The following is a 22,178-nucleotide window of genomic DNA, read 5'->3' as shown; positions in this document are numbered from 1 at the left end:
CGGAGAGAGTGTGTGGTCACGGTCAAAGCGGTGACGTCAAAACTGCACTTCCTCCTTTACTGCTCAACATTCAAGAGAATGTCACCAAAAAACTGGAAAACAACCAGCCAGATCTGAAAATTCTGGCTCAATTTGAAAAATTACACATTTTTCTCAGCAAAGGCAAAACAGCGCCTCTCTCTGCCAAATATGTAGCAACATGCCACCGCCTGAAGGACAGTGAGTGACACTCATCCTGTGTACTGCACCCACACCACATTAACCCCATCCACCCCTATAAAAAAAGAGACATACAGAGACACACACACACACACAAAGACAAGGACAGACAGAAACACAGAGACGAACAGAAAGAGACACAGAGAGAAACAGAGACATTCACAGAGACGGATAGAGAAACAGAGAAGCAGAGACAGAAAAACAGACAGACAGAAACAGTGAGGCAGAGATAGAAAAACAGACGGACAGATAGGAACAGAGAGGCAGAGATAGAAAAACAGACGGACAGATAGGAACAGAGAGGCAGAGACAGAAAAACAGATGGACAGACAGGAACAGAGAGGCAGAGACAGAAAAACAGACGGGCAGATAGGAACAGAGAGGCAGAGACAGAAAAACAGATGGACAGACAGGAACAGAGAGGCAGAGACAGAAAAACAGACGGACAGACAGGAACAGAGAGGCAGAGACAGAAAAACAGACAGACAGACAGGAACAGAGAGGCAGAGACAGAAAAACAGACAGACAGACAGGAACAGAGAGGCAGAGACAGAAAAACAGACGGACAGACAGAAACAGCGAGGCAGAGACAGAAAAATAGACAGACAGATAGGAACAGAGAGGCAGAGACAGAAAAAGAGACAGACAGACAGAAACAGAGAGGCAGAGACAGAAAAACAGACAGACAGAAACAAATAGAGACTAATAAAGAGGGGCAAAGAGAGACAAAGAAACAGAGAGGCAGAGACAGAAAAACAGACAGACAGACAGAAACAGAGAGGCAGAGACAGAAAAACAGACAGAAACAGAGAGGCAGAGACAGAAAAACAGACGGACAGACAGGAACAGAGAGGCACAGACAGAAAAACAGACAGACAGACAGAAACAGAGAGGCAGAGACAGAAAAACAGACAGACAGAAACAGAGAGGCAGAGAAAGAAAAACAGACAGGAACAGAGAGGCAGAGACAGAAAAACAGACAGACAGACAGAAACAGAGAGGCAGAGACAGAAAAACAGACGGACAGACTGGAACAGCGAGGCAGAGACAGAAAAACAGACGGACAGACAGAAACAGAGAGGCAGAGACAGAAAAATAGACAGACAGATAGGAACAGAGAGGCAGAGATAGAAAAACAGACGGACAGACAGGAACAGCAAGGCAGAGACAGAAAAACAGACGGACAGACAGAAACACAGAGAGAGAGACACGAAAAGAGACAGAGACACAGAAAAAGAGAGGGAGAGAAAGCAGGTGAAGCTTGGTGGGCTAATGTGGTTCAGTGGACTGGAAACGTCTGCACAGCCGACTGTCTGAGACAAGCTGAGGCACGTGAACACTCCACTTACCTTACTCTCTCACTCTCACGCTCTCACCTGCGCTGCGTGACTACAGTTACTGGACTCCCGAAGCGAGCACTGCAGCCAGTAACAGCCAGTAAAAGGGAACTCTTAAGGAGTCATGAGTCAGTTCATCACATAGGTGTGTAAATGGACACGTTCAAATAGCTTTTAATATATTTCACCTTTAATAATTTACAAAAAAGACATACATTGGAGGGACACAAATCATGGTTTTGGAAATATGAAAGTCAAACATCGCAATCAACAATTAATACAGCAGCAAAGCCCTAAAATGTCAAATGAAGGAACGAGCGCTTGTAAATTCAAGTGACAAATCTTGCAAACAAATGGTAGAAATACAGTTCGACATTTAAAAAAACAAACAAACAAACAAACAAAAACACACACACACACAAACAACAGCATGGGTTAAAGTATCGGTTCGTCCAGCTCGGGCCTGCTTTTTCCCAAGCAGTATGTCGCTGACCTCGGGTTGATTTTGCCAGGCCCGCTCGTGTGGAGCGTGTGGAGCGACCTTTTAACGCAGTCTGCCATTGGTAACCTTCTCAGTGGACTACTTGAGTAAAGTCGTAATCAATAGGCTGTGGTTCAACACAAAAGCACGGAACGGAGACGTAAGGACACACTGGAGGTTGGCGAACAGTTTGGCACAAAATTCAAAAGGCAGAACAAGAAGATTTCCAATGAACACAGAGTAAATAATCGCATTCCTACAAAGTCACATACTAAAACTCCTACCTAAGCGCTGACTTGCACATGTGCAGAGTATTTTTTAGTCTTTTATTTATAGAGCACTTTATACAGTACATCTAGGCACACCTACATCATAAGATTGCATTCATAGTTGTAGCAAATGTTAGAACATGGTCATTCGGATCCACCTCTCCAGCGTGACTCAGTCGGATTCGTACAGTAATGATCGCAAACTCGGTTCCTTATTGTTCCGATTCTGAGGCCCGGCGATGAAGTGGAATTCCCACTTTGTCTGTAAACCATACGAGAAGCATTATGATTTAAAGAAAACCTAACATAAACACGCCCACCCACCCACCGTTTCCAAGGAGACGTCTGATTTTACACAGTGTATCATATGAAATGAGAACGTATTGTTCGTGATAGTGTGAAGTTCAATGCGGAACTATGTAAAGCCATACAGTTATGAATGGACCATTGCCTATTGCCCACCTATAGTCTCCCACAAATGTGGTCTCTTAAATAATAGCAGTATTCTACACCTAAAAATCACCAAACTTTAAGACATGTCCTTCGTAGGATTCATCTAATCTGAACATTCATAAGCAGTCATAAACCAATAGATTTATATTATGATCAGTTACATATAATATTACTCTTCTATTGCAACCAAACCCATGAAAAACAGAAGAACACGAGATTATATACATTATGAACCTGAATTCCTTCTGATTCAAGTACAGTGTCGACAGTTACTTGTCCGTGACTGTAAAGCTCTAGAGTGTAAAACATTAGCGTCCGACAAAAATGCCAAATATTTATGCATTTTCTCCCTATGTAGAGCAACAGCAACCTCCTGCACCAGCTCAGTGGACTAACCCCAGCCAATCAGGCGCCTCCATAAAGTTTTTTTTTTTCGTTTTATGGCCTGTGCTAATCTTTGACCTGTGACCCTACTGGGGCTGAGGTCAATTCCACCCATTTGTTCACAAGCTTTGCTACCGCATTACATCCCTCTCCATAGTCCCTGAGCACCGGTTTCACTTAAATGTCCAGCACTAACGTCATTTTAAAAAGCTCCTGTAAAAGAAAGCTCTACGGACAAACAGCTCTAGTCCAGGATAACACGTCTCTCAGACACAAATATGGTCCAAATTGCTTTAAACAATCTTTAATTGCTCTCCTGAATGGCCTGTGTGCTCTCGTTCGGAGCTCCATGCAGCCGGAACACGGCATGACCATACTTGAAGGCTGTTGAAGAGGGGGCAGTGTCCAAAATAAGGGTGGATTTTAAAACACGTACACGTACGATAACAACGTACAAACTTAGCGAAACTTAGCATCATCGTAGAGATCCCTGACAAACACCTATGGGCTCTTTGGGAAGAGCCCTGATGTGGAGCGTTATCACGGGTGGAGAGTACTAGCAGCAGTTCTGAAGAACACGACCTGGCGAGCGGTAGGCGGGGCTCCCTCACCTTGGCCAAAACAAACGCCACATGCAAGGTTGAAGACGAGGCTCCTCCGATCGAAAATGCATGCAGAAACTCAAACAACACAAGAATTATCACTAATTATACAAAATCGTCATCTGGAGGAGGAAGATAAGGAGGAGGAGGAGAACATCTACGGGGAGACAGCTGCAGCTGAGATCAGTCGGACGTTTTTGTTGGGTTTTTGTTTTGTTTTTTCCAGTGCTAACACTGACTATGCACAGTGTGGTTCGTTTTTCCGAGACCGCCACGCGGCAACTCGTTTGGCGTGACGAAGCACAAACAAACAAAGCCATTCCGTCGCAGTCATGAATGAGATTGTTACATAATTACAACAGGTTTATACAGATAAGACACATAGCGCTATATATATTTATATATATTTATATTCTCCTTAGTAGATACAGCTTGCTCTCTGTAGAATGTGATGAAGTGTTCGTTTCACATAGTGAAACCCGGTTGGGAAGAGCATGCATTACTCTACGTGCTAATGCCAGGATAGAAAGGGTCTCGCTGCTGGTTCTCGCCAGTCGCATCCAGACGTCTAGAATGAGGGGGTGGAGTGCCGGTTCCCATAATGCCTCGGTGCTGACACTGGAAAAAAACACAGGCTGGAGTTAGGGGTCGTGAACACTCAGCGGCGAAGAAACATTACAGACCCAGGCACTGCTGAGTTGAGCTTTTGTGGGAATACATGTGTTTTTGGGTTTTTGCTAACTTGAACTGTCCTTCAGGCTGAGTGATGTGGAAGCTGAAGTGGAAGCTATTAGTAACAACATCTATTCTTCTAAGGAGGCTAGATGTTGGAACATAGCTGTGTGGAGGATTAACCTGAATTCAGCCACAAGAGCCCTAGCGAGGTCAGGGATGGATGTTGGATGATAAGTTCTGGATCACAAATGCCACTTCAGCTCATCACTCCAAGAAAAGTAGGCAAGGTGACCTGACCTAAGGTTCATGTGCATCGGCTCCAGAGCCTGCCATTCCACTGGCAATGTTTTTCTGAGCAACGGGTGCATTTGGACATAAACCATGTGTCCAAATGTTTGCAGACACACCTTCTAATAAATGCATTCAGCTACTTTCAGTTGCACCCATTGCAGACACAGATAGATCCTATGACTGAGGGGTATACGACCCCCAGGATTCAGCAGGGGAGCAGTGGAACTGTGTTTTCTGGAATGATGGTGCTCAATGCAATACTTCTGGGATAATTTGCAGAGTTGGGGATGAGGTGGGGTGGTGATCATCCAACATTCTGGCCTCATTAACACTCTTGTCACTGAATGCAATCAAATGCAATCACAGCAGGATTTGATCTAAATCTAGTAGAAAGGCTTCCCTGGACAGTAGAGACAGCTATTCCAACAAAAGCAGGATAAACTCTTTTTAATAACCTTGATTTCAGAAGAAACCGGTTATGTTTATGTATGTTATGTTAAGGCAGAATCCTAAATGAGCTTTTCTGTTATACAGAACTTCTTTTTTCCCTCATTCATTTCTCACTTGGAGCTGAATCTGAGTGACAATAAATGAGTCACAGAAGAAGATGATGTTTGCTTGAAGACACAGGAATAAAACATGGCAACGAGGAGGAGGATGACTCACCTTTGTCCCTTCCATTCCGCATGTTCACCTCCTCATCCTCCAGGCCGTCATCAACTGCAAATGGATGAATCGACTGTAGATTATTTTTTCGACTGTGTTATACAGTGCTCTCAGAAATGAATAATGCACTGACTCAAAGCTTAACTGGGTACATAACTACATAACTGGGTGATAACTAGGTCGATTGTATTCATAGAACAATTATGTACACATTTGAGTCAAGCAAATTACATGCATGTAGTTTTTTATGCATTAACCAACACCATACTGGTCTATACAGTCAGTATGACAGAGCTTTGGTCATAACTGAAAGCCCATAACTGAAAGTGAATAAGAACAGGCCCTCAGAAATGAACTGTACTGCTTCTAGATGTATCTGAATTAAACCGAATATTTAAATCAACCTCGAGATGAATCCATTAGATGAATAATTTAGTGTTGCAGTTGCTGCCTTTCTTGTTACTTCTTTTTTTACAGTAATCGAGATGAACTCTTCATAAAATATTCTATTCATGCGCAAACGTTCAACACATCTGATTTATGTCAACACATGTAAAGCAAAGTTTTCTCAGTGTCTCCTTCACAAACCATTTCAGTACCTGAGTGGAGCTCTTTTACCAGTGATGACATGGTATTCGTGATTGAGTCTGCAGCCACCAAAAGATCATTCCGGAGATTTCTAGGTACACCTAGAAAAAAAAAAACGACAAGTCTAGTGGTCTAGTGTTTAGAAGTCAGCACTTTTACAGTTGATTTCCAATTAAAGGATCCCTCTAACTTGGGGCTCAGTAGTAGATCACTGGATAGAATGCTGGGTTATTGATCTGTTCACTGTTGGCCCCTGAGCAACCTTCCCTGCTCTAGGACTGCGCTCTGTCACTATCTTTCTTAGCTGGGATATGCAATGCCAGTTATGCCAGATTTCTGCCTGTTGATCAATGAATCATTATCTTTTGACTCTTTAGAGCAACATTATGTAGTGTTTTCTTTTAAAATTGCAGCTTCAGAGTCAGAGTTGTAACAGGGAGAATTGTGCCTCTATTGTTGGAAAAACTGTGTAACGCTGCTTGACACAAAGGTGAGTAGATGGAGATATATAGATATATAGATAGATAGATATATAGATAGATAAATCTCCTCTCATTACTCTTAAGCGATACTGGCAGGCACAGATGTTTGTTAACTGGTGTGGTGGAGCTGGGGACCCTATTCTTTCCTCTTAGTGTGTTGGCTGCCCAGCAATGACGCATCGCCAGTAGTTTAAAAAAGAAGGTGGCTTCGCATATATTGAAGGAGAGACGTTAAGTCCTTACCCTCCTAGTGCTAGGGAGAGTTACAAATGGGTGGGTTACTTGGCAGTACCAAGAATTTTGACAAATTATAAAGAAGAAAAAAAATGGTACTTTGACAGGAAGAGTCCTGTTGACTAACATGTAAAATTACGAATCACAATCCACTGTTTTGGTGTGCGGTGTAGGTGAAGGCAATTATGTAAAATTCCACAGATAAATCTTGCTCTGAAAGGCTCAACCAGTTCAGGTAGCAAAATGAACATTGCTGTCAAAATGTCAAAAAAGCTGCACTGAAGTATGGACACACAGATGTGTGTATAGAATCAGAATCTAGCTTATAAAATCCTGATCGTTGTGGCCAGTTGAACCTGCAACCGACGCCTTTGACTGTAATGCTATAGCCAAAGCAGTGGCTTCCGTGGCTCATGCTGCAGGCTGGGTGTGTTGCTGTGAGTGTGCGAGCTTGTGTGTGTAAGTTCATGCTCTCTCACCCTGAGAGAAGGCATCCAGCACGTCATCCCCGACACCCGCCAGGCAGTCCTGTGGGGTGTGTGTAGGTGTGGAGCCGGCTGAGGTGGAGCGTATGGGCATGGGCATGGTGCAGCTGGCGCTGTGGCTGGGCGAGGAGTGGGGAGAGCCCCCTGTCTGAGCCTGCAGGAGAGAGAGGGAAAGCAAGTTCAAGGACCTTTATGTGGATCAACACAACAGGTCCTCATACTTCACTGCATTGCAATTAATGTCTCTATGTAGTATTTTAAAGTTTCATACATTTTTTTATGTCACAAAGCAAATTTGCAATACATTTCTTCAGTGAAAGCCTTTAAATACAACAGGTATTGCTAATTTATGGAACACATAAATATCAATTAATGATCAATATTGCATCATTGGGTCATGCATCAGTTTTTGGTACAGTGCATTTAAGTCTCATGTATGTAATTATTATCTGCTGGTACTGATGCCCTGCATTGTGTCTCCTTCAAAACAGTGCAGACTAAAACACGCCTTATTAACTTTTTTATTAACTATGTATGAATGTATTGCAGGTAAACTGTTGTGGGCAGCAGGATGTACACACCTACATGCATTGCTTTTTTGTGATGTTTGACAACCAGCAAATTCAAAACAGGCTTTTCTCTTTTGTTTGTGGATCTATGTAATATAATAGTCGATTAGTTGGTAATGTCATCACGCACGTTTCTCTCACTAACTAGGAATGCTTTGGGAAGTACGTGACCCACAGATTAATCACCAAGTAATCATAACAGTGTGGAATACAGTCTTCCTGTCGCTGTTACTTTTAACAGTAATCATTTCCTCAATCTCAGTGAAAACACAGATGTTGCAGCTGTGAACACGGATACAACCCTTACAGAGTCATAAGGCAACATGGCTACATATCTGCAGCGACACCACTTTAGTGCGTGAGTGAAGAGTAGAGTTATATATGTGAAGTGTGGGAGTCTCATATGAACACGGGCTGAGTTTAAAAAGGAGAAGTCAACCCAGAGACGTTATAACTGAGGAGACCAGGTACTGGTTAAAATGTGAATGGGAGTTCTCGCAATGCTCAACATGGCACCTTATTCATGCTGTTTATGAATAATTTCCCGCCTTTTAACAAAAGGAGCCAATCAGCTTGCTGGTTATGGATAAAGCCATCAAAAAGAGCCAATCCGCTCATTTGTTTATGCCGCGAGTGAAAAGGCCTTCCATAACTACAAATCATGCCAGAGGTTCCCTAACTGACAGCTGTACAGATGCATTTCGCCACTGTCATGCAAACACTCCATCTCCATTGTTGCTGTTTTTGACAAAATGTTATCAACGCTTATCAATATAAATAAGCACACTTACAGACAAAATTCTGCTACTACAGGTTTTAATGACAATTACTTTGTCATTATAATTTTTGGAAGCCAGAAGGCGCACACTATGCTAACAAGTGGCTATAAGCTTCCTTTACTTGTAGGCCACATTAGCTGCACAGCTCCGGTGTAAAAACCTTCAGACACTGAACATGTCCTGGGCGATCGTTTACATTTGGACTAGAGGGAAAATTGTGTAAGTTTCCTTTTTGGCCAATCATTTTAAGCTGTTGAGGGGTAAGGGGGGCAAAGAGGAGGGGGGGGCGGGTAAGGGGGGCAGGAATCGGCCTTGATTGAAACTGAGCTGCAACCTGAATCTCCACCCACACCCTTTCCCTTAAGTCTAGCCACCAAACAGACAATGCTATCAGTGCTAACGCACCTACAGACATACGATCTACATTAAATCTCGGGCCTGTCCCGGCGGTATACGTTCTCGGCGCACCTTATTTGGCCCCGGTGCTCACAGAGAGCCATGTGTGTACCATTAGAGGAGCGAGTGAGGGGGGCAGCAGAGGGGGGGGATGAAGAAAAGGGGCACTGTGTCCTGCGGATTGGTGCAAGGCCCAGGGGCCGTGGCATGGTGCCAGGCAGCAGATGGCCGGCCAGACTGCAGTCACATTAGAAGCGAGGTGGTTAGCTCACATGAAAGGCGAGCAGGTCTCTGATATTTGGCAGGGAGACGTGCCCCTCCGCCCAGCATGGAAACAAAGCTGGGGGAGCTCGTTGGAGTAGTGGGAGTGGTGGACCTAGTTTGAGGGGTGTATGAGAGAGGGAAAGCTTTATTCAGAAACAACCTCTAAAAGTCAGCTTGGCTCAACATTAGCCGGTCGTTGTGGTAAGAATGAAGAGCACTCTTGCTTCTTATGTGGGGCTGCAGTAGAGTTAGGAAAGAGAAATGGAGCTCCTTGAGGTTTCCGGTTAAAGAGGCATTAAACATATTGAGGCTTGGAAGTGTACTTATTGCTACACACACACACACACACACACATTACACACTGCAAATATAAGTGGCTTTTCACTTAAAGGGGAACCTTTTTTTTTAATTACATAATTAAATGGGGAAGATGTAAACACAGTCACTCCATAGGGTTTAGTGTGAAACGCTCTTGTTGTAGAAAAGCTTAGTCAGAATGGTCTACAGGGGTGGTGATAGGAACCAGACGTCTGAAGTGGCTCACAGAAAGCTGTTACGCAAAATGGTTATGAATACGGTGCCTGATGCCGGAGACATTGTTTAAACGTTGTGGCCTAAACAGCATATTTAAAAATCCATTCATGGTGAAGATGTACATGCTACTGTTTTTAATATCAACATTATATACATAACTTTAAAAGGAAAAATATACGTTACGCACGGTATAAATAGTATAAAATGTATAAAAGATGCTCTATTAATAATGTCTGAAGTCTAAAGACTAAAGTCTACAAATTCTCATACTAAACCACTTTCATTTCTTTGTTTACTTCCCAACAACTGAATTATGAGTAATGATTGAATAAACATTGTGAATTTCCCTTTTACAGCAGTCAGCAGTTAGCTCCTAGTAATCCAACTATTTGCTACTTGGACTCAAAAAAACTGCTGGACATGAGAATGAATGTGCTGCTGAGAACTGAAATTCCAATTCATCTCATTGTTTACACCCTCGCAGTGAGTGAAGAGAACAATCTAGATAACGAGGGATCCGTTCTAAATGTTTTGCCCTGCTAAATAACAATAAGTGTGAAATGGTAGGAACATGTTAAGAGAACCTCACAGGGTCCACTATAAGTTACAATGTTTTTACAAAACTTTTTAGTTGATGTTATTAGTAAAATCAGGTTTCATCATTTATTATGTGCTGAAATTGATCTGCTTCGTTTGTGTGTTTTAGATGTAGACGACAGCTGAAAATTAGCCTAAAAGGTTAACTCTGGATCATTTACTGTAATTTTACCTGAATCAATGAGTCCTGTTTCTGTCATATAAATGAATAAATGAAATGAATAAGCGTAATATGGTTTGTGGGACCCTTCAAAAACACCCTTACAACTTTTAAGGCCATTGTGAGCACGACCTAAGGAGGTCATTTGGTTCGCTGGTTGGTTTACTAATGCTCTGTATGTAAATGCCTGGCTACACTGGAAAGGAGGGTCATCGTGCCTTTGTAAAACTCATATCATAGACGTCTGGAATATAAAGCGAGTTTTTAATGCAGTAACTGAATGCTTGATTCTCTTTTACATCCTGATCAATCACCAACGTTCTCTGAGGGCTGAGATGAATCAAGGCTTTCACATGATCAAAGAAATGTCAGGATGGTCTTTAATCACAGCACATCAAGGGTGTTTTTAGTATAGCGCACGTCCATATCATGCAGCCTTGCTATACCAGTACTGAAACATGGTTAGTGAGAGAATTTGACCAGGTGCACAGCGAACACGAGGCTTGTGTACTCACGAGACGTACATTTGTTTCAATGAGGGCTTTTAGTTTACAGACATGCAAAACTGTTGGCGGTGCAGCACTGAGAGACACCAAGAGCTGTGAACAATTCTGCACTGATGTAGACTGACTTGTTGTTAGGACTTTTCTCAAGAACAAATTGAGGAAAATTCTTAAAGAGACCCCATGTTCTTAAATGCCATTCTTCACAACAAATAAAACACTTAATTAACTTTTAACTCTTCTAATTATTTTCTCAAGACACTCCTTGTGGTTTTCTAATGTAGCTGTTTGTAATATAACATTTTAAGTTGCATTTTTTTTACATAAATAAGGTAAGACGTGTATAATTTCCCATTATTCAGTAGATCCGTGCAAATTGGAGGTAAAACAGAATCAAACTAAGCGTTCAAAATTTTAGTAAAGAAGAACTCGAAGTCATGGTGGAGGAAACAGCCATAAGGAAAATCTAATAACTTTGGTGTGACATCGGAAAGACTGATGTAAACACTACCAGTACTTTCAGAACATCATTTACCTCATTCACCAATATCTTTTTTAATAAATTTCTTTAATTTGTTCTTGAGAAAAGTGAAAAAAAAAATATTAATGACCTGTTTTTAGAGTGCAGAACTGTTCACAGCCATGCTTTTACAATGATGGATCACATGTAAACAAATCCCAAATAAGAAAACACTGGTGAATGTCAGAATCTTTGTAAAAACTGCACCCGTGGGTTTTAGAATGAAATCTCTTCTTAAGAACGATTAGTGAATGAGACGCAATCTCCGCTTTTAATCTTGTTAAATTAGATATTAATTCTAGTAATTAAACTACTTTAACTGACCATTTTAGAGTCTAACCTTCTAAACTCACAGTCTCAGATCAGTGTGAGGCTATCGTAAGCTTAAGAAAATATTTGTAACCCTCTGGAGTCTAGGGGTATTTTCTTAATTTTTGCATTTCTTCTTAAATTCTTTAAAAACACTTGATGACGGTCACACAAATCCACTAGTTAAACCGGGCGAGAGGTAGAGACGAGTATCTCGACCCGTATTCACAGCCTTGTAACTCCGGATGTGAGTCATATACGATCTGGCGATGACATGCAATGGAAGGGGCGGGCTCCACAGATTCAGGATATACAATACTCTAACCATATTTCTGTTTCATAGAAACATTGCAGAAATTGAATTTGACACGCCAGCGCATTCGTCAACTCCAGAGGGTTAATGATACCAATTATTTTATTTTCAGAGAAAACAAATCTTAAAAGATTTTCTTAAGGATTCATGAACATTATTCATATCTATGAAGATGGTTTTACTGATTACTAGCTGTAGGAGTAAGAGGTAAAACTAGGCCACTGTAATAGCTGGATACTGTCCTCTGTTACTTTCTACATTTCGCATTACTTGTGGAGCCTGGGAAATGTCTGCAAACCAACTGCTCTTTATATTTCGTACATGCTAAATCGAAGTTCTCTGGTGTTTCTCAACAGATCTCTATCCGCTGCATCTGTAGCACACATCCCATACAACACAGCTGAAGCAACTGCAATTGGTTTCTATTACAAGTGCAATCCAGGTCAACAGGCTTTCTACAGCGCCGGAATTCTCTTTCAGGGTAAGTGACCACACGCTACAGATACAGCAGATATGGATCAGGGTGAAGCATGCTAGGTGGATTCCCTCAAGCGCTCTGTAATGGTCCTCATGTTAAAGACTGAAGCCAGGACAGAGGAACACTTACGGCCTTCTGCTCTTCATCCTGTCAGCCAGCAGAGAGGAGAGAGCAGTGAGAGGAAACCGATTCAGGACAGAAAATAGGAGGAAGATAGAGAGAGAGAGGGAGAGAGAGGGAGAAAGAGGGAGAGAGAGAGTTGGATGAATGAAGGAAAAGAAGATAAATGATAAAAGAAGAAGAAGTAAGTCTGTGGCTGAACAGTGATTTGACTGAGAGTCAGCAGAGCACAGTAAGCACACTAAAGAAAGTCATGTTGACGCGAGGCCAGTAGTGCTGTGCTAACACTACTGAAGCTAGCTGTACCTTCAGCAGCCTCATGAGACCCTCCAACTGCACCATCAGCTCCCGCCTGCTCTCCTGCAGCGCCGACATGCGCTTCTCCAGCTCGTCCTTTCTGTGCCTGAACACACACACAAACACAAAGATATGCATTTATTTAGCCCATAAAACTGAAACTGCACATGCTCAGCACATAACTGATCTCTCTGCCTTTCTGTGGAAGGTCTATAGATGAGAACCTCACCAAGGGGTCAGTGATCACCCAGCCACCAAAAAACCCCAATGCTTACTTTGACCTCACTTATAAACCCACAGCTGCTGCAAACACAAGAGAAGGCTGAACTCATCTCCTACTCCTACACGCCCTCTGGTGCCCAAAAGTGGTAACTACACTGTGGATTATATTTGGCCACAGGTTTTTGCAGTAAGGGGTGCGGTTTCTTTAAGAGGTTCTACTATTTTCTTTGTTTCTTTTTTAACTTAGTTTTTTTGTGTCTTTTAGTAAAACATACACTTAAGCTTCATAAGCATTTAAAGCAAACACATCAAATGAACTTAACGTAAATTAACATAATAATAATAATAATAAACTTGAATGCAAGAAAGGACAACTGCCCAAATACAAAACAGTACAAACATACATACATTCAAAAAGACAAACTTATAGACACCCTCAAAGTAAATCCACAGTGGACAGACATAACATTAGTCAGCTAATTATAAACAGTATGATCTGTGGGGCAGCTTGCCACCTATGCCAGTAGTTTCAGTCTACAGTGAGAGAAAGGCTTAACTTTGACTCCTGGAGGTTAACATCTGGCTGGTATGGGTATCCCTAGGACTTAGCTCAGCCCAGCTCTTTGAGGTTTTTAAACTTATGCTAGTTTAGGGTACCCCAGACATTTATTAACAGCTGAAAGGCTGGTCTTACTTCAAAGTAAAATTGTGTTCAGTCACGGCTGCTATCCAATGAGTGAAAGCAGTAGTTATTTTTTTGAGTGCTTTTTAATGCTTCTATTATTCTTTATGTCTTTGTATTTGTCTGTGTTAAGCACTTTAAAATGCCACTGTTTATGAAAGGTGCTACACAAATAAACTTGCCTTGCCAAGAGGAGCCACTTAGAGAAAGTCAGATATTTTCCAATAAAAAGAAAACATCTAATGTATACAAGAGGGAGGCATTTTACATTTCCAACTGATTACTATGAATCCCCTAGCCAGTAGGGTGACAAAGGCTATAACCCCATTTTTGGGTTTGGAAAGAGAAGGTAATGAGGGAATAACTCCAAGCAATGTAGTAAAACATTTGGCATCTCTTCCCGAATTATCTTTGACATGGTATTAAAAATCTCTGACCAATAATAATAGAGGCAAGGGCAAAGCCAGAACATATGTATATGGTTTGCAGGAGCCAGCTGACACCCATCACAGGCTGGTGATAAAATCTTCATAGATTTCGGACAACCAGGCCTTACCTTCATACCTTTATTAATATTACAGACAACTTGGCCTTAGTATAATAGGTACGGTGCACCAACTTGAATTGGATAAGGCCATGTCTTACATAAACTTGCTCAGACTTATGTACATGTTCTAAAATCTCCCCCCAGACAGACTCTGGTGTTACCACTAGACCCCCACTATATTCTTCATTAAAACAGGGTTAATTGGGGGGGGGGGGGGGTTATATAGTAAATAAAATTGTTAGATTTTTGCTCGAATTCGTATATCGAATGTGTGTTAGTTGTTGTTAGGCATTCTGATATTCTGGAGAACAATACATACAGTTGCATGCAAAAGTTTGGGTACCCTTAGTCCCAATTTCTGATACTCTGAGTGCTTTAGTGTGTAGAACATGTTGCAGCCAGTGGCACAGGAAACATTTTAGTCATAGAAGAAAAAAATCCCAAATGCAATCATTTTGGAAGCACACCTTGAAATCCACAACGGTAGCATACGAGGTGATAGCATACAAATGATAGCATACGAGGTGTACGCTGAAGGTTTTGCCATGGCCCTCACAGTGCACACAGGATCAACCACTAATCTCTCGAAACGAGATGCTTTTTGCAAGAATCTCCAAAATAGAACTATACGACAAGGCTGTGTGCTTGCCAGAGGATGTGCTGAGCATGCAGGGTGCCCAAAATTGTGCTTCGGGCTCTTTTCTTTTTTTGTTTTTTTGAAACTGTAACAGATATGAAAGGAGATTAAAAAAAGTAGCCTTGCTTAGAATATTAAAGACAGGCGGCATCTTTAACTTAATGCCTGCAGTTCATCTTCCACTCACTTGCCAGAAATTTTGACTGGGGGTGCCCAAACATTTGCACAGCAGTGTGTGTGTTTGTGTGCAAGTGTTGGTTAGAAGATGTGTTAGTGCGAGTATGCGTACCGGAGCAGGCGTAGTTCTGCGAGGAGAGTGGGGTTCTGTTGGGCTTTCTCTGGCGTGGGCTGCGAGGCCTGCTCATGCTCCAGACGCAGCCGCTGGATCTCCTGAAGGATCTCCCTAATGGCCCATCACACATCAGTGCGGAACATTTAGCAACACACTCACCTCTTTATCACCCTTCAACACCCCCAACCTCAAAAACAACATCTAGACTAGAAGAACTTAGAAGTACCTGGTCCTACACTACACAGCTAGTAATGTGACTGATAGTTCTGTCACTGAGTTATTACTCCAATCATTAAGCAGCATTGATGATATAATTACAGAAACATAATGAGCCAGGTCAGACTGCAGAGGAAGCATGCTGATGTACGCAGACCAGCGGCTGCGGCACAAAGCCCAAAACGCACCTGTTTTTGTTCTCCAACTCGGCGATGAGCTGCCTCTGCTGCTTATTGGCATCAAAGTTGAAGCTCAGGTCAGTGGGAGGGCACTGCTGCGAGACACAATGATGAAGGGAGTTCAAAAGGAAGTGGCGCACAAAGCCCTGCCATTAAATCAACACACTGAGTGACAGGCTGCCTCACGGCTGTGGATAATGGCGAGGCGGCGCGCTGTCACGTAGGCAAAGAAAAGGCACAACGGACGCGGGAGTTCAAACACATGTGGAATAACTGTGTCCTTTCAAAAGTCCACCATGTTATTTCTTTTGAGTTCCAGCGCAGCTGGGGGTGCAGTAGAAGAGATGTGTTGCCAGAGCAGAGGCGGCGTATGGAAAGAAATATTACTTAGGCCTATGTGTTGTGTGTGTGGGAAAGCAAGAAAGAGAAAGTGAGTGAGAGCATGTGTGTGTGTGTGTGTGTGTGTGCATTAATGCATACTCACTGTAGAATTGCTAGCTTCGGCTGCCAAGCGGGCGGCATAACGAGCAATGAGACGATGCTCTTCATCCAGCCTGCTGGGACTCTCCAGAGTACTGCTGTCCAGAGAGAGAGAAAGAGAGAGAAAAAGGGGGTGCCAGGTTCACACTTGGTAAGCTTCAAAGCAGTAAAAACACAAATTCACACAATTGTAATGATAATTTTATTGTACATAGTGTTAAATAGTACCCTGAATGTAGTCAATCAGCCACGACAGGTTTGGTGTCTGGCTAGCGCATATAACATGTATGGAAAGTTTAAAGCCCATCCATCAGCATCACGCAGACTGCACTCCTGAAGCATGCTTTATGCTTTTAACGGTATTAAATAGACCTGCTTAGGTGGTTTCAGACACTCTATATCTTGGTCTACATATAGATGCAACATTAGCATGGACTATTCACATCTGCACAAGATACAACCTTCTGACTTTTTGATTAGAGGTGTAATTAAACATTGACATATGGAAGTATCGTGGAATTATGTTTTGCAATACTGTATCGGTGCTCAGAAATCACAGTATAGATTTTAATGAATAGTTTAGAGATTAGTGGCAGATAGCGGTTCATTTTGTGCTGTGTTTAAACTCGGACCGCTAGATAGCAGTGTTGTATCCACAGTTCTAATTGTATAAACACTTTTCACTTATAAATATAGGAATATGATTCCTAGAATATGTTCCTAATATTGGTAATATGTATTGTCAGGTTCTTGCCAATAAACAGCTCTACTTTCTTACTTCACAGGTCTTCACAACATGAGGTCAAGACATTTGCTACCTAAAGGGCCCTAGATTGGAAATATGGCATACTTAAATAATTAAAGTACATTGCAGTGACATACCGTGAATATATACCTCAAACGCTGTTGTTTTCTCCTTCTAATGAAAATCTGGCATAACCAATACAAGGCTGTACAACGGGCCAATTCCAAAACCCCAAAGCGGTTTCGTAACAGTCTTATATTTCTGTTATATATCTGCCTCAAAATGTACACAAACACAACCCACTAGCGAAAGCCTTGCGACTTCAGCAGAACATGGTGTTGTTAATACTGAGGAGCATCAGTTCCAGATGCAAGTTCTTGGAATACAGGATCCTATGCGAACCAGACCTTGTGGCCGTGGGTCGTCCTGTGCTAGTGTCCGCTGATGTAAAGCTCAAGCTCAGCATGTGATGACGTGAAAGGCAGGGAAGCAAACAGAAATTGTGCTGGGTCAAAAGCTAACACTAGCCACTAGTGGCCACACCATCTCTGCTCTCCCTCGTTCACTCCCTCGAAAACAAATGGAACCACTTCAACTGACTACCAAGATGGAGCTAAATACACATCAGAAGGGAAAGGGCCGGTAAAACTTGAGACGTGGGGGGGGCCAAACCCAGGAAAGGAATGAGGGCAAGGGGAAAGGCTAACCAGGATACAATCTATTTGGCTTGCAAACAGTGCAGTGTTAAAACTATACCATAATATGTGTCCATAAAAGTAGAATTATCAGGATGTCTTACTTCTGTTTTTAGCTAAGCGATGCAAAACTGTGCATTACTTGTTAGTAGAGTTGCACCGATACTGATACCGGACTGCTATCGGTGCTGATACTAGGACTTACGCACAGTATCGGTATCAGCAATAGAGAGCACAGATACCATGAAGCTTACTGATCTTTTTTTTTTACTTACTTACTACATTATTATATTTTTATATTTTATTGTTGTTAACATAGTTTATGAAACTAAACATTTAAACAACCAGTAAAAACAGTCATAAATAGTTATTACCATTAAACAAACATTTAATGGAACTTTTACATTTACAGAACTTTTTATTTCCATGTGTTTTTTTTTTTTTGTTCTTGAGTTTAATCAACATGTTGAAAGGGACGTGTCATTGAATGTGAAATAGTTGCATGAGCACCTTTTGGTTCTAAACTGGCTAAATGTGAATTTTATAAACACCAGTTAAAAAGCTGTTTGGTCAAGCTTAGCAAGAGTATGGCAATTTTTCATAGCTCTAAAACTTTTCAAATGTGCAGTTAATCAACCAGTAAATGCTGTTCTTTCAAGCTTATAATATCTTATAACACTACAAATATATATATAGAGTAAGTCAGAGTTTATCAGTGGTATCAGTACTGGGTAACGGTACTCAGTATCGGCAGATACTTGAAAATCTAGTATCGGTAATTTATTGGTATCTGAAAGGAAAAAGCTCCTTACTAGTTACTCGCTACTTTACACATATAGCTTCAGTGCAAAATGTAACTAGCAAATGTCTGAAACCAATTTTGGCTGATTGAGCACATCTAAGGTACTTACCTTTAAATTTGGAATGAACTACTGCTAAGAGCTAACCACTAACTATTTTGCAGTCTAGCAGTGCTGCCAACACACACACACACACTCACACGCTAAGCCGGGACACATGGACGTAGAACAGTTAAACATAGAGCCCATTAAACCATTTAAAACTGCAACACATTCATGACCATCTCGCAAAACACCAAAGGACGGGATGGAGGGGACATTGGGGGGCATGATTATTCATTCTTTCACCAGCAACCCATCCATTAAGATAGAGATCTTCTCAAGAGGAACCTGGACCACAACTCCGGTCGCACACCGCTAAGGTATCCCACCGCAGGCAAGGAGTGATTAGATCACCATTATTTTTATCTCTGCAGATCATTTCAGCCTCCGTTGCCACTGTTTCAATGTAGTGCATGGGTGTGTGTGTGTGTGTGTGTGTGTAGGAGAGAAGTGTGCAGTCTCATGCTATAGGACTGGGCATACGGTGGAGCAGATGACAAAGCATATGCTAGCCCTCCTCATTACGCAGCCTGCAAAAAGGAGTCACAAGAGTGTTTCTGTGTGTGTACAGTATGTATGAGTTAGCATGTGTGTATTCAAGCGGCTGTCACGGCGCAGACCGCCCGGACCATTGCCTTCTATGACGCCCGCCCCTCAGCACGAACGAAATAAGCTACTTCAGATGAAGTGAGTGTAGTCAGACAGTGATTTACAGACAGCTGGACCATGGTGTCAATCACCATAGACCAGTCAGTGAGATCTGAGAGCTCCACACTCTCACACTTCCCTGTGCCAAAGCCATTTTCAGTGCCATTCGGAGAGGGATGTGTTGGAATCCTCCTGTTGTTAAGGGAATGGCAGCACCCTGATTAGCATACACTGTCTATTTATTACTACAGCATGCATTTGATTTTGGTGCCTGAACTGTGCACATTGTTTCCACATGCTATTAACATAATGCTAATGTCACGCATGCCACAGACTGTAGTCCTCATCTCAACTCATCTCAAACCGATTATCTCAATGGACAGACTCATCAAGTAAAACTCCAGATCCCAACATACACCTGGTGATCATGTGATTCCAGACTCATTAAATCACCTATCAAGTCTCTTTTTAATCGTCTCTGGAATGCTTACTGTTTACTCCTGTGTATCCTTTACCTACCTGCATTTCCTGATATCAATAAATTTTTGTGATTTATGAACCACTATAAGACAGATAAGTGCAGCCGCTCTGGATAGGCACTGCCAGTCAAAAACCGAACAACCGCTTTATATCCATTTTCTCTTTATTATACCACAAAAGTATCATTAGGGAAATATTTATTTAAAAAAGGAATAATCAATAGGTATTTAAATGACTGGAATAAAAAATGTGAAATACCTATCGCATATCAAGCCTATAAGGAGACACACAATAACCTTTCATGCGTCAGGACTGAAGCATGGAAAACCTGCAGCGCACACAGAATTTTTCCCAAGACAGACAGAGCCAAATGCTTGAAGAAATGTAATAAAAAAAAAAAAAAATACACCTCAGGGGAGATTCAACAAATAAAGAGGAAAGGAAGAAATGGGAGGATATTGCCACTATGGTGTATTCCACACAAACATACCAACAAATAATCTACTGTACCTCTATCAAGTTAAATTCTTTGTTTTATGTGAATGAAATGATTGAAATACAGTGAAACACTGCATACATTTATGCTGAGAACTGAACTAATGACCTCCATAAAGGGAGGCTATAACGCAACTCACTACACCATGATACACACACAGCTGCAGGCTATGCAATTATAATAGTAGTTTGTTGGAATTGAAAGTAGTATAGGTGATGTAAGTACTTTTTCAAAATACATAATGAATTTCATGAATTTCTATATATTTTCTAAATTTATTTATTTATTTTTTAATGGAAAATTAGCAGCCTCTTTACTTTTTGAGCTAGAACTGCACATAAACTTATAAAGTTAATAAGTTAAATTATTAAAAAAGGATCAAAATACTCCTAAATTAGAAACAAATTTAAGTGCCACATTAATTGCAAAGGTTTTGGGGAATAATTTTAAGAATGTTCTTAAATACAAAGTTACAAAGTACTTAGAATTGCAAACAGTTTGGAAAACCCTCTCCTGGTTTGTTATTCACTTTGCAAAGTATTGCCACAGTTTCTCAGCAACATATTGAGCGTTAGTATCTCGAATGTTTTCTCCATGTTTCGACCCCGTTTGTATTTCTGTATTCCTGCTTGTATGTTTTTGGCTATTCCCTTTTTGGCTCTATTTAGTGTTTATCATTCTGTTTTTTTTTACTCATATTCCTCCTCTGTTTTTTTTGCCTAATATGTAGCAAGAGAATAAAACAAACACATGTTGAAGAAACATGAAAAATTCAGAAACCAGAATTTTGGATAGGTTCAACTTCCAGCGTTACAATAACTGCACTGTCATTTAAAACCGTATTAGCTTTCAATAAATATCAATGTAAAATATTGTATTCCAAATTATTTGGGAGCAATTTTATCATTTTGTTCATCATGAAATTTTGACACAATGTGAATTCAATTCAATTGATAATTCAGATATATTTATATAGCGCTTGTCGAAATAAAAGCAGCTTTACAGAGATCCGGGTCCCAGCCTCTTTTAAGCAGGCCAAAGACGACAGAGGCAAGGAAAAACTCCCTCACACCGAGAAGAAGAAACCTTGAGAAGAACCTAGGTAAAAAAAAACACAACTGCCAGATTCAAACAACTGCCAACTGAAGAACAATTATAAAAAGACTAAAACAGCAAAAACTGGAAAAAAAATGTGCAGTGCCCAATATTAGAAACTTCCGGTCTAAGCTGGATTTGAATCCCAAATGAATAGGATTTTCAATAAATTGCTGCTATCGTCCCCGGTGGTAAACAAGAGTGTTCCAAAACCTAATGTGTTTTGTCTGGTGTATATTTTTTCACTGGGTCCTTTGAATTAAAAGAACAGTAAAAATACAAAAATGGATTTTGCTACATGCGAGCTAGCACTGCTGTGCAAAGACCTGGCATAATAACACTGACAACCTAATCCAAATATCTCAAAACTAACCTGCGATCTAAGTAACTCGTTTGCTTTGGCAGTAACCTTTCAGAGTACAGTTTGAGTAGCTGATGTTGTTAATATGACAATCACTCAATGTGCAGGAGTGTTAGCCGGCCTGTAGCATGAATGTAGCAAAGTTCATATTTCAGATTTGGAACATGTTTACAAGACAAGACACAATCTTAAATCTTATTATAAAAGTAAAACTTAATATGAATAAAATTATATATAAAACATGATCAATAATCAGAATTTAGAGCCTCTTAAGGTGGGTATTGGTACCATAAAATTCACATTATTTCACTTAATTTTTAGTCCCTATATATCCATAAAAAAACAGAGTAACTGAGCAAAAGTAAGTAAACTAATAAGACAAAACTTAGGACAGGGTTCCTCCATATGATAATTAAATTCCATGATGTGTTTGTTTTTGCTGCCAACAACTGCAAACTTCTAAGGGTTAAGACAGCACTCCCCCGCTCCAGCCTCC

The 22,178-nt window shown here is 41.1% G+C and overlaps 1 protein-coding gene across 13 annotated transcripts in view; it reads right to left on the bottom strand.

Moving 5' to 3' along the window:
- Positions 1-1,714: 1,714 nt before the first annotated feature.
- dtnbb (dystrobrevin, beta b) overlaps positions 1,715-22,178 on the bottom strand; it is a 58,605-nt gene continuing 38,141 nt past the window's right edge. For 4 of the 13 annotated variants that reach the window (XM_072689619.1, XM_072689629.1, XM_072689623.1 and 1 more), the window contains 9 exons: positions 16,265-16,358; positions 15,790-15,875; positions 15,383-15,496; positions 13,015-13,111; positions 12,718-12,735; positions 7,161-7,320; positions 5,977-6,066; positions 5,378-5,431; positions 1,715-4,363 (listed from right to left, as the gene is read on the bottom strand). In XM_072689619.1, the coding sequence (XP_072545720.1) occupies positions 4,314-4,363; positions 5,378-5,431; positions 5,977-6,066; positions 7,161-7,320; positions 12,718-12,735; positions 13,015-13,111; positions 15,383-15,496; positions 15,790-15,875; positions 16,265-16,358 (763 nt within the window). In that variant the 3' untranslated portion in view covers positions 1,715-4,313. The remainder of the gene's footprint in view (positions 4,364-5,377; positions 5,432-5,976; positions 6,067-7,160; positions 7,321-12,717; positions 12,736-13,014; positions 13,112-15,382; positions 15,497-15,789; positions 15,876-16,264; positions 16,359-22,178) is intronic. The other 9 variants (XM_072689621.1, XM_072689630.1, XM_072689626.1 and 6 more) reach the window with 7 other exon arrangements.

The sequence above is a fragment of the Salminus brasiliensis genome, chromosome 10 (assembly GCF_030463535.1).
Source record: "Salminus brasiliensis chromosome 10, fSalBra1.hap2, whole genome shotgun sequence".
NCBI classification, from domain to species: Eukaryota; Metazoa; Chordata; class Actinopteri; order Characiformes; family Bryconidae; genus Salminus; species Salminus brasiliensis.
This window is presented reverse-complemented; position numbering and strand designations above follow the sequence as displayed.